The sequence below is a fragment of the Magnolia sinica genome, chromosome 12 (assembly GCF_029962835.1).
Source record: "Magnolia sinica isolate HGM2019 chromosome 12, MsV1, whole genome shotgun sequence".
Classification (NCBI taxonomy): Eukaryota; Viridiplantae; Streptophyta; class Magnoliopsida; order Magnoliales; family Magnoliaceae; genus Magnolia; species Magnolia sinica.
Window position 1 is genome coordinate 5,213,950 of NC_080584.1, and position 13,317 is coordinate 5,227,266.

General features: G+C 42.6%; 1 protein-coding gene across 1 annotated transcript; it reads left to right on the forward strand.

Moving 5' to 3' along the window:
• The first annotated feature begins 365 nt into the window (after positions 1-365).
• LOC131220827 (uncharacterized) lies at positions 366-12,590 on the forward strand. Its single transcript, XM_058215675.1, has 2 exons — positions 366-493; positions 10,944-12,590. The coding sequence occupies exon 2, from the start codon at positions 10,964-10,966 to the stop codon at positions 11,924-11,926; it is 963 nt and encodes a 320-aa protein (XP_058071658.1). The 5' UTR covers positions 366-493; positions 10,944-10,963; the 3' UTR covers positions 11,927-12,590.
• Positions 12,591-13,317: the final 727 nt, after the last annotated feature.

Consider the following 13,317-nt stretch of genomic DNA (forward strand, 5'->3'; position numbering starts at 1 on the left):
CCACCGTTGAAACCTTTTTAGGCCCCCATATTGATGTTTATTTGTCATCCAAGCTGTTTATAAGATCACAAAAACATGGATGAAGGGAAAAAGTAAATGTAATCCAAAACTTCTGTAGCCCCTAAAAAATTTTTAACGGTAGACATTTAATTCACACTGTTTCCTGTGGTGTGGCCCATTTAGCTTTGATTACACTTCCGTTTTGACATAAGGCCTTAAAATGATATTTTAAAATGGATTTACAGATTGGATAAAATATATAAAGCACGGTGGACCCCACAGAGTTTACTCAGTACGCAATCCGCCTCAGTTGTTCCTCTGCCAGAGGCGAATATTCCTAATTATTCCCTTTTTCCGATAAATACCAAGCGGCCTCCATTTCCATACCGCGCACACTCTTCCGGAGTAAAAGCTCTTGTCCCTTCTCCGATAAGGGATATTTCATTTTCGCATTTTCCTTGTCTGGATTCCCGCCGGAGCTTGCTTCTTCCAGGTATCGTTTCTCCCCTCCGTCCCCCCTTTTTTTTTCGCGAATTTTCTGCTTTTCATTGCAATCTGGTGCTATAAGATCTGATGTAGGGATTTTGCTTCATGCATTGCTATGCTTAGGGATTGTTTTCCGGATTACATCATAGTCTTTGGGCATCGTTTGGAACCTTGGATTCGAAATACGTGAATTGGAAATCCCTAGAGCCTGGATTCAGAGCTTTAGAAAGAGATTTTCTCTCTTCCTTCGTTTTTATGCTTTCTCACTAGCATCCGACCGTCTATCTGTTTTCTCGTACGGTCGACTTGGTGCCGTCGGTCCTCGCAACAAAGATTTTCGATCGTCGATTTCTCTCTCTCTCTCTTTAAAATCATAGTGGCCCTGGTCGGATTCACCGTTGCGTTGGATTTCGGATGGGCCCTGTTTGTGTCGGATTTCGGATTCGATAACGGTGGGATTCACCCCTCGTGTCGGATTTCGGAATGGCCCTGTTTGTTTCAGATTTCAGATTAGGTAACGGTGGGCCTTTTTGTGTCGGATTTCGGATTCGATAACGGCGGGATTTATCCTCGTGTCGGATTTCGGATGGGCCCTGTATGTGTCGGGTTTCGGACTAGATAACGGTGGGCCTGTTTGCGTTGGATTTCGGATTCGATAACGGTGAGATTCACCGTCGTGTCGGATTTCGGATGTGCCCTGTTTGTGTCGGGTTTCGAAATTGATAACGGTGGGCTCTGTTTGCGTCGGATTTCGGACGGAAACTGTTTGCGTCAGATTCACCCCCGAGTCAGATTTCCGATGGACCCTGTTTATGTCGGATTTCGGATTCGATAGCGGTGGGCCCTGTTTGCGTCGGATTTCGATTCGACAGAAGTGGGCCTTGTTTTCATCAGATTTTGGATTCGATAGATAACGGTGGGCCTGTTTGCATCGGTTGGATTCTTCAAATCTCCCCTGTTAGGTATTAGGGGTAATTTTGACTTTTCAACTTCCTTCCGCTTAGTTTTTCTTGAGTCAAGTCGCCTTGGCCATGTCTGCCTTTCCCGAATTTGGCGGGTATAGAGAAAGCCAGCGCATCTCTATACGTGCGTAGAGGTGGCACAGGACGACTCGTTTCGGCTAACTCGACTTCACCGACTTGATCCAACTTGACGTTGAACTAAATGGGTGACTCGGTCCTAACCGAGTAGGCTTCACCTAATCTGAACTCAAACCGAGTTGAGTTCGAGTTACCTAGTAACTCGACCCAAAACTCGATTCGGTTAGACCCGACTCGATCCGAAACCCAACTCTTTAACTCTACCTGCCGCATCCTACCCCGACCCAATCCCAAAATCTCTCTCTTCCTCCCTCATCCTCCTTCTCTTCCAAGCTTGGCCTCTCGCTCTTCCTTCCTTATCTTCCAACCACCTACCACCATCACCCTCTTCCTCCTCCTCTTCCAAGCTCGGCAACCACCCATCACCATCACCCTCCTCCTCTTGCTCCTCCTCCTCCTCTCTCTCTCTCTCTCCCCCCCCCCCCCCCCTCATCTCTCAATCTGACTCGATGCCAACTCGACTCAACTCGACCCAACTCGATACTTTTGACCAGATCAGACTCAGTCCGAATCAACCCAGGCCAGACTGCACTCAGATCGAGTCAGGCATGCTGGATTCGGTATCGAGTCGGATCGAGTTCAAGTCAAGCCTATTTCAAAACTGGATCCAGTTGAGTCAGCCCTCACTTGGTCTAACCCGACTCGATGCCCAGCTCTAGCTATATATATGTGTGTGTGTGTGCGCGCGCACGCCTGCAGGTGGGAAAGGGATTGGCTACTCCCTTGGCTAGTGGTTGGTGCTATGTGGGCCCCACCATCATGTATGTGGTTCATCCATGCCATTTATCTATTTTTCTAGATCATTTTAAGGTATGAGCCAAAAAATAAGATATATCCCAATCTCAAGTGGACCACATAATATGAAATAGTGTTGATTGAGCCTCGACCATTAAAAAAATTTTGGGGGACCTAATCAACCCATTGGATATCAAATACACAATACAGTGGGCCTTAGGAGGATTTTAATGGTGGATATCCAATCACTATTGTTTTCCTGTGATGGGTCCACCGAAGATTTATATCCCTCTCTTATTTTAACGGATCATTTAAAAATGAACGACCGGCATGGATAAAAGACAGACTTCATGGCACCGAACACTGGCTACCGGGCTAGCCGCGGGGGAGTAGCCAATCCGTTCTGGTGCATGTGGACGCGGTTTGGCTAGTGACGCTGCCATGAGCCAGGTGGCTAGTGGTAGGTCCTATGTTGACCCCATCATGACTTATGCGTTTTATCCCGGCCGTCTATCCATTTTGAAAGATAATTTTAGGACTTAATCTCAAAAATGAGGTAGATATAAACCTCAAGTGGCCCATACTACGGAAAAACAGTAGTGATTGAATGTCCGCCACTATAATAGTTATTTGATATCTAACCTGTTGATTAGTTCATACAGACTTGTAAAAAAAATATATCAGCTTGTTCCAAAACTTTTGTTGCGCCAGGAAGTTTTTAATGGTGGGTGTTCAATCAACACTGTGCGGTCCATTTAAGATTTGGATTAAATTCATTGTTGGGCTCATGCCATAAAATGATACAGAAGAATGGGTGGATGGCATGGATGAAACACATACATTATGGCGGGGCCCATAGAGCACCGACCACTAGCCATTGGCTAGTGGAAGGGGAAGTAGCCAATCCGTTTCCCGTGCATGTGCGTCCGTACATGCTTGTGTAGGATTGGAAAATCTTAGGCTTTGATTTGGATTTCTTTGCATTGATGTGATATTTGGACATGTCTATCCTTACTCAATTCCGTGGCCCCAAAGCGCGCCAGTGCATCTGCATTTTGCACGTGTACTATGTATGTGTACATGTGTGTATGCATATGTATAATTGAGAAATCTTGGGCTTTGATTTGAATTTCTTGGAATTTTTGTGATATTTGGACATGTTTGCCCTTACTCAATTCATCAGGATATCTTACCCGATCCGATGGCCTGAATCGGTGCAGATCGAGTAGGCCATTTCAGATGCAAAAGCCTTTTGGGTTGATCATGGGGTACGTGTTAGATCCAAACCGTCCATCCATTTGGCGAGCTCGTCTTAAGGCTTAAAACGAAAAATAAGACAAATCTAACTATCAAGTGGACCACGCGAATTATTTACAGTGAAAATCATTCTCTGCTACTATTTGTGGTGTGGTCTAGATCATCTTTGGATATTATTCATTTTTTGAATAATGTTCTATAATGATCTCTAAAAATATATAAACGGTGTAGATATAGTAAATACATCACTGTGGGGTCCATATAACTTTGATCTCCTTTGAACTGTTCGTACAACTAGGAGCTTGAGGAGCGCCAATATTCGTCTTCACATATGACACGTAACCTGCAGCGGCTATATAGCTGGTACACTAGCCAATTCGCTTCCCAAGGGCCAATGCTGTGTAAGGCTTCCGCATGAAGTTCTTGCGCTGTAAATCTAGTTGGGACCCACCATTATGTTTGTGAGAGATCCACCTCGTCCATCCTTTTTTTGAGCTCATTTTAGGATTTTGAGCCCAAAAGTGAGCAGGATCCAATACTTAAGTGGGCCGCGCTAAAGGAAAAGGTGGATAGAGAAATTCCTACCGTTGAAACCTCCCTGGGATTGACAGTGATGTTTGCATGCCATCCATACCGTTCATAACGTCATTCCTACTGGGATGAACTGAAAACATAAATATTATCCTGATTGGAAACTTCTCTGGCCCCACGAATATTTTAACTGTAGACGTTCAATGCTTGCGTTTTCTACCCACTTGAGTATTGGATCCAGCTCATTTTTGTCTTTAAGTTCTAAAATGATCTCACAAAACAGATAGACGAGGTGGATTTCTCACAAACATCACGGTGGGCCCCATAAAGGTTCCTAGTGCAGTAACTTCATGTCGAAGCCTTATGTGTCATGTGTGAAGATGAGTACTGATGCTCCTTAAGCTCCGAGTTGTACAAACGGTTCAAAGGAGATCAAAGTTATATAGGCCCCACAGTGATGTATTTATTATATCTACACTGTTCATATATTTTTAGAGATCATTATAGAGCATTATCCAAAAAATGAATAATATCCAAAGTTCATCTGGACTACACCACAAATAGCAGCAGAGAATAATTTTCACCGTTAAACAATTCATGTGGTCCACTTGATAGTTAGATTTCTCTTATTTTTTCGTCTCAAGCCTTAAGACGAGCTCGCGAAATGGATGGACGGTTTGGATATAACACATACCCCATGATTAGACCCACAAAACTTGCTAACATCAATACAGCAAGTTAGCAATGTGCACAGCTGCAATAAGCACGTCACTACACATGTCAACACTACGCTGTCCGATAAAAGCGTGGATACAGCAAACGAACGGTTCTTTTAGAGCCACGTGGGGCCTACCTTGATGTATATGTTTATCTAAGTCGTTCATCCATTTTGACATATCATTTTAGGTCTTGAGCACAAAAAGTTGGTAGATTAAAGGATGAAGTGGACCACACCACATGAAATAGTTGGATTAAATTTATATAATCCGAATCGTATACAACCCGATCCGACTCGGTTTCCCTGAACGAGTCGGACTCGGTTTAGGTCAGGCCAACCATGCATCGGATCGGTTCGAGTCAGGTGACCCGGACTCGGTCCCGGATCGGATCGAGTTCGGGTTAGGCCATTGAGATTTCAGATCGGATCGAGTTGGACCCAATCCAATCCGATCCCATCCGAACCGATGCCCAGCTCTATATGCATGTATGCGTGTGTACTATATACGTGCACATGTGTACATGTCCATATACATGCATACATATAATTGAGAAATCTTGGGCTTTGATTTGAATTTCTTTGCATTTCTATGATCTTTGGACAAAGGTGGCACCTATGGTAGGTGCTTCATCGACGTGGAGGACAATATGGCTGTATCTAACCGACTCATGTAGAAGTATTAGGGTTGTTAACAATCAGGGCCTAGGTTGCCTCTAGCTTGATCTTGGTCATGTGATTATTGTCAGCATGTCAGAATTGAATGTGTAGCTCAATTCAAACCCAACAACTGTGATGGTAAGCGCCAAGATTTGTACATATATCCAGAAATTGACCATATATGACTGAGTTCTAATAATATTGACTACCTATTTAAATACTCGCACAACACTGCTTAATATGATCAGGTGATAGCCAAAAGGGTGGGAATCGTCCTCTGAAAATGGGTCACACCTCTGACTTTAGTACGAAGTACTTTTTTTCTTCAATACAAACAAAATAAAAAGTAAATTATTATAGTCAGCTATGAAGAATAACTGTAAAATGCCACTCTGGATGGAGAACTTTTCTTAATACTCGAACTAAATTTAGCATATGAGCGTAATCGCGAATTACAACTAAAATTATCTGTTATTTAGATTACTGCTATAATTTACATTAAGAAATGTAAATGATTGATAAAAGTAAAGATTTACACTACATATGGAATGTAAATGACTGATAATTGAAAGATATATTTACTTTGATTTGGTTGGTATGCGAGGATTTCTTCTATTGAGTTCTTTTGCTATTTATAGCCTTAACTTGGTCATTTAGATATTTCTCATATTCTGACAGTTATTACAACCATTTTCAGTATTATTAACCTTCTAGATGATTCCTTACCACTCGTATTCATAACCGCTTCAGGCCTCCTTGTTGACTCGACCGTATTTTACTTGGCTAATCGGTCGACCTCTCAAATGACTTTAATTCGCTTGATTTGCTTTTGAATTTCTTTTAAATGCTCTCTATCTTGTCATATTATAATCGTGATTTCGTAAAAAACATTCTAAAGATCATTAAAGATCTTTGGTATACTATATCTTTCACTTTCGATAACAGGTATTCTTTCCAATTGGATTTCACAAAACAGTAAAAAAAATATAATACAATACATAATATGTTTTTGACATCTAACCAGTCCAACAAGCATACATTAATATAATTATTAGGCAGACTAAAAAGATTGGAGATCCTTATCCAATGCACATCGATGCACACAAAATATTGACATGCAAACTGCACCACAGGCGTGATAGGTCTATGCGGTGCTTTCTCATTAGTATTAGTGTTGAATGGAGTGCATATAATCTAAAAATAAAAATTTGTTGGGAATCATTAAACATTGATTGATTATAAACCCACTCAAAAGGACATGCCAAACTGATTTTGCCCCATATAATTCAAATGGGCATTTAAGACTATGATCAACGGCCCACACGCAATCTATGTAAAGTCAATTTTAGGCACGTGTGCTTTTGCACCTTTCACCAATAGAAGATATTCACCACCAGGGATGAAAATCACGATGGTGGGCCCTAGGTAATTTTTAAAGGTGGGCATTCAATCACCTCTGTTACTGTTGTGTGGTCCACCTGAGTTCTTGATCGGCATGTTGTCTTAAAATAATCTGTTAAAATAGATGGACGGCATAGATATACAACACATTCATCAAGTGGGCCCCACGGTCATTGTAACGCGCACTGTGTAAAAATCTTATCCGCTGTCCACCTCGAATCGGTAAAAAAAAAAAAAAAAACGCATATTCTGCTTGTATAACCAACAATTTACTCGATTCCTGAAATTTGAAATCCATGCTGCCAAGCGAGTGCGAGAGAGGTACAAGAACGTAGATAAATGGGGCCAGGATGATGTATTTGTTTTATCCACGCCGTCCATACATTTTTATAGCTCACTTTAAGGAATAAGGGAAAAAGAAAATCAGATACAAAGCTCAAGTGTACCATATACTACGGAAAATAAGGAAAATAATGAGGATGATGATGTCCAACGTTCAAACCTTCCTACATCAGACAGTGATGTTTATTTATCATTTGAGGAAGGGAAAACACAAATATGCTTAATCCAAAACTTTTGTGGCCCTAAAAATTTCCCCACGGAAAATATTTAATTCTAAATATTTTTTGTGGTGCGGTCCACTTTAACTTTAGATATGCCTTACTGGGCTCATGCATTAAAATTATCTGGAAAAAAAAAAAATGAAGGGAGTTGGATAAAATAGGAAACGGATTGGCTACTCCCCCTGACACCAGCCAATGGCTAGTGGTCGGTGCTCTGTGGGCCCCACCATGATGTATGTGTTTCATCCATGCTGTTCATCTATTTTTATAGATCATTTTACGATATGAGACCAAAAATGAGGTATATCCCAATCTCAAATGGACCACATTACAGTAAACAGCGTTAAATTAGCGTTGACCATTAAAAACATTTTGGGGGCCATAGAAGTTTTGGATCAAGCTGATTTTTGTTGTCTCCCTTCATCTGGGACTGTATGACCTAATCAACAGATTGGATGTCAAATAAACAGTACGCCTTAGGAGGATTTTAATGGTGGATATCCAATCACTATTGTTTTCATGTGGTGTGGTCCACCTGAGAGTTATATACCTCTAATTTTTGAGATCAAGCCTAAAATGATATGTAAAAATGGATGAACGGATTGTATGAAATACACAGAGCACTGACCACCAGCGACGGGGCTTGTGGCAGGGGGAGTAGCCAATCCGTTTCCGATAAAATACATATATCATGGTGATGGTGGCCCCACACTGGTTTGACAGGTGTTCAGCTGCCAGCGAAACCGCGTTCGCGAATCTATTCCTATAAGATTGTGTCCGACCACCGCGTGGACCATAAGCCGTTCATGCGGGGGATCCTGTGGGTCCATCGTCATCTATCTGTTTATCCACACCGTTAATCTATTTTTGAAGATGATATTAATAGATTATTCCAAAAATGAGTCAGATGAAACTCTCAAGTGGACCAGGCGAAATGGTGAGCTTGGGTTGCATTAAATGTACAAACCATTAAATGCAACATTAATCTCTCTCTTTTTTGGGCTCATAATTTAAAAACATCCGAGAAAATGGATGAACGGCTTGGATAAACAGCTACATCACAGTGAGCTCCACCGTAGCCCCTATATGGACGGGTTAAGGTACAATCGGGTCAGACGCAATCCGATTCCTCTATAATATCCGCACGGAAGCCGATTGGCCGGTGGCGTTGGTACGTGTCGTGCGAAGACGAGCGCTGACTCTTCTCAAGCTCTCAGTTGTACAACGGTTCAAATCAGATCAAACTTATATAGGCCCCAAAATGATATATTTATCATATCCACACGTTCATCCATTTGGCGAGATCATTGTAGATCAATATCCCAAAAATGAGTAATTTCCAATTCTAAAGTGGACAACACTACATATAGAAGTGGTTACCATGATTTTCACCGTTAAAACATTCATAGGCATTACCGTAATGTTTTCTTTCCATCCAATTTGTTTATAAGGTAACACAAACATGGATGAATAGAAAAAACAAATATTATATTGATCCAAAATTTCAGTGACCGTAAAAGGGTTTCATGGCAGGCGTTCAATCCTCCACTGTTTTTTACAGTGTGGTCCACTTGATTATTGGATCTTTCTTATTTTTAGGCTCAAGCTGTATGACGAGCTCACCAAGTGGACGGACGGTTTGGATATAAGTCATACCTCATGATGTGACCCACAGAACTTGGTAACGTAAACACACCAGCCACATCGGTGGTGTGTAGTACACCAGCCCCTCTTCTTTTTTTTAATCTCTCTGGGAAGAAGCTATCTTACACGTTTCCCCCTTCCCCTTTAAAAGACTCTTTGGATATTTCATTTTCGCATTTTCCGGGTCTGGTTCCAGCAGCGCAGCTGACTCGTTTCCTCCCGTTCTCGTTCTTGCCTTCGTTTTTTCTGCGGATTTTCGTTTCCTGGAATTCTCACGGCGAGTTTTCTGCTTTTCTTAGCGATCTGCTGCTATAAGAACTGATCCAGGGATTTTCTTTTACATGATTTCGATCTTTTGGGGGCGTGGGCGGGGTGTGGGTGTGGGCTTGTGCGGTTGCAGGTTTCTCGGAATTCTCAGAGCGATTTTCCTTTTTTTCTTTGCGATCTGGTGCTATCAGATCTGATCTGGGGATTTTCTTTTACATGATTTCGATCTTTTGTGGCGCGGCGCGAACGCCAGATCCAAATCTCTCGTGGACCACACCACCGGAAAAGTTGTGAATGACCATTAAAAGATTTTTTTAGGCCATAAAAGTTTTGGATCAAGCTAACCTTTGTATTTTCCCTTCATCCAGCTCCGATTGATCTTATCAACGGCTTGGATGGAAGATAAAAATAACGGATATGATTACCTTGGGAAATTTTTAACGGTGACTGTTCAATCGTCACTGTTTCTTGTGGTGTGGTCCACCTGAGAAGTCGATATGGCTAATTTTTTGAATTGCGCCCTAAAATTGACTGTAAAAACGAATGGACGGGATGGATATGCAACATATCATCAAGGTGGGCCCTACAGTAAGGGTAACACCGGGTTATAAGATGTAGGCAAGGTAACACCTAATGGCGCGGATGCGTGAGCGCGTGCCGGGGGTCTGTGCGCATGTGTGTGGCAGTGGACGTCGGTGTGGGTGTAGGCATGCGCGGGTTTGGGTTTCTTTATGCGTGTGCGTATGCGTGGGGCTTGTGCGTGTTTGTGTGCATGTGCGTGTGCGTGGGTATGTGCACATGCGTGTGTGGTTGTGGGTGTGCGCATGGATATGTGCGTGGGTGTGTGCACATGCGTGTGTGGTTGTGGGTGTGCGCATGGATATGTGCGTGGGTGTGTGCACATGCCTCGTGTGGGTGTGCGCATGGGTGTGTGCGTCGGGCACGGGCAGGTAACGTGTGGGCTCGTGTGCCCGCTTGGTGTGAGTGTGTGCACATGCGTGTGGGAATAGGCCTAGGCAGGTGTAGGTGTGCGTGTGCGTGTGCGCGTGCGCGTTGGCGTGTGGCATATGTGGATGCGTGTGGGAGTGGTACGTGCGGTGCGGGTGTGCGTGTAGGTGTGGATACGATGCGGTGCATGTGCATGCGCATGCGCTGGTTTTTCATGTGTTTTTTTACGCCTGGGTTCGTATATTTTTTCCTGGAATTTAGGGGTTTTGACTTGGTCAGTTGGTCTTTTGCATTTCTGTGATTTTGGGAAACATATTCATTTTGTATAAAATCAAAAGTATTGCCTGCTATGGATGACTTTCTTTTTGCCTTTTCTTGTGCATATTTGCACGTAATCTCGTGTTTTTCAAATGAAAATTTCAATATTTGTGATTCTCTTTTGTTGATCCATGGCTTTTGAGTCTAAGATCTAGTGTTTGCCTATTTGGTTTTGAATTATACTCTTTCCTTCTATACAAAGTTTTCCTTTTATTTATTTATTTTTATTTTTTATTTTTTAATCAGTATATTACTGTATTAGTCTTTTGCTGAACTGGGGCAAATACTCCACTCTCATATTTTTGAGGTTTTTCTCAGGATTTTTTCCAACAAAAACAATGATGCCTGGAGTATTAGCAGTCGTGAATCTGAACATCCGCGATGCGGCTGTTTTTCTTATTCTATGTTCTGCCAATGAGTTTGTTGCGGATCTCCCTGGCGGCCTCCTTCGTCACCAATTCCCTTCCATGGCCAACTACACCATTTTCATATTAGGGATTCTGCTTCTTTACCTCTCCTTCTTATTTCCTCGGGAGTCCGTATCACAAGTGGCAAAGAAGCTGTTTTGTATAGCTGCCGAACACTGTCGCCTTTCACTCGACGCTGCTGCTCGGGCCACTTCGTTGGTGGGAGAAAAAGCATGCATGATTTTGGCCCAGATGAAGGAGATGTTCATGATGATTTTGGTCAAGATGAAGAAGAGGTTCAAGGTATTAGTCCTTGTTACGACGGTAGCTGTCTTTGGGATTGTTGTAGATCTCGCATACCGCCTACCTCACAGATTCCTATCCGTTGCTTACGTTCTAACCAACTTCGCCACTCTCACACTGGGAATTTCACTTCTTTTACTCTCCATCGTATTTACTAGGGTGCCTGTATCAGTCGTTCTCGCCAAGAAGCTGGTTTCTGCAACTGCTAGACTGGGTCGATTTTTGCTCGGCCTAAGGAGAAAGAGAAAGTTCGGCACCATGAGGTCTGCTGGGTCCGCTCCGTTGGTTATAAAAATCGCAGAAGAGGAGCTGGCTTGGAAGATGTTCAAGATGTCAGTACTTACCATTTTCATAGCTGCCTTTGGGATTTATGCAGATCTCAGCATCCCGCACCACAAATTCCTCTCCATTGCCTACGTTGTTGCCATTTTCCTCGCGATGGCGGTTAGTTTACACTACATCCTATTTCTGTGGGTGCCTGTATCCGTGAATGTGGCAAAGAAGCTGGTTTGGGTTGCTGTTGGACTGGTTCACCTTTCAGTCGGACTTCGATTGGCCATTCATGTCTATTCACCACCGGCGCTTGTTTAGATCTCCTTCATGTCTCTTACCAGTCTTCGGCAGGGCAGCTATTAGGCTCTGCTTTTGAAGAGCTGTTGGAGTTTGCTGGTTCCGCGGCTCCTGGGGTTGGGGATTTTGGTCAGCAACGTTTTCTGTTTGTTTTTTTGGTTGTCTGATTTCTTTTTGGGCTGTCTGGTGCATCTGTTGTAGGGATTGCGTCCTACCCCACGCAGCTCTAGCCACGAAAGGGAAGTTCTGTGGGTGGGCCCACCGTGATTTATCTGTTTATCAACGCCGTCCATCCCTTCTCCTAGATCATTTTAAGGTATGTATAAAAAAATAAGGCAGTTCAAACGGTTAAATGGACCACACCAAAGATAACAATTGCATTTAATGCTCTATTCATTTAATGATAAAAAACTTATTATTTGGTGTGATTCATTTGACCGTTAACTCTGTCACGTTTTTGCACACATTTATTACAATGACCTGAAAGGAGGGATGAACGGTGTGGATAAATAGTTACATCAAGGTGGGCCCATCTATAGAACTGACCGTTCGTGGCTTGAGCCGGGCGGTAGGACTCAATCCACGTCCGTCTTGTGAATTGTACGCAGCGGCTGTTTCGTACTGTTGTATACATGCTGCGTTATACTTATATATATAAAAGAGGTATTTTTATTTGCTGCTTGAACTTTCCGTGTTGAAGGAACGTGGAACACGGGCGCGGAGGCTCCGATGGCCACTGTGATGTATGACTTTTATCTGCACCGTATATCCATTTTTTTCATATTATTTCTGTGATTTATGACTTTTATCACCGTCCATTCATTTTTCTATATCATTTTATAATATTGGACCAAAAATAAGACAGATACCGATACGAGTGGACCACACAATAAAAAGAAGCCGTGCTAATGACGTCCACCATTGAAACCCATTAGAGTTCACCGTGTCGTTTATTTAAAGCTGGATGAAGAGGTGTATTTTTAACATCAACATAACATCAAACCCGTTGATATGGTCATATAAAGCTAAATGAAGTAAAAAAATATCATCTTATCCACAACTTCTGCGGTCATTAAGAATTTTTCAACGGCGGAAATTTAATCCCAACAGTGTGGTACATTTTAGATTTTGTTCTTTCTATTTTTGGAATTAAAATCTAAAATAATATGGAAAAATGGACGGACGGTGCGGATAAACTTCATACATCCCTCTCAGCCTCCGCCTCTACCGAGCTCCGAATACGACGAGTAGTACTTAACCCGCGCGCATGAATTATTTGTGCCTTCGCTTCTGATTGGCGCACGTCAGCAACGGGCGAAAATGCCGCTATGCGTTGATCCCAACGCCCGTAACAAGGCGGGAAGGATTCGGATTACTTACGCTTTGAGGGAAACGGATTGGCTAGTGACCCC

What these genes read in the sequence shown, in the direction of transcription:
- LOC131220827 (XM_058215675.1), top strand. Translation starts at nt 10,964, where the DNA reads ATGATGCCTGGAGTATTAGCAGTCGTGAATCTGAACATCCGCGATGCG.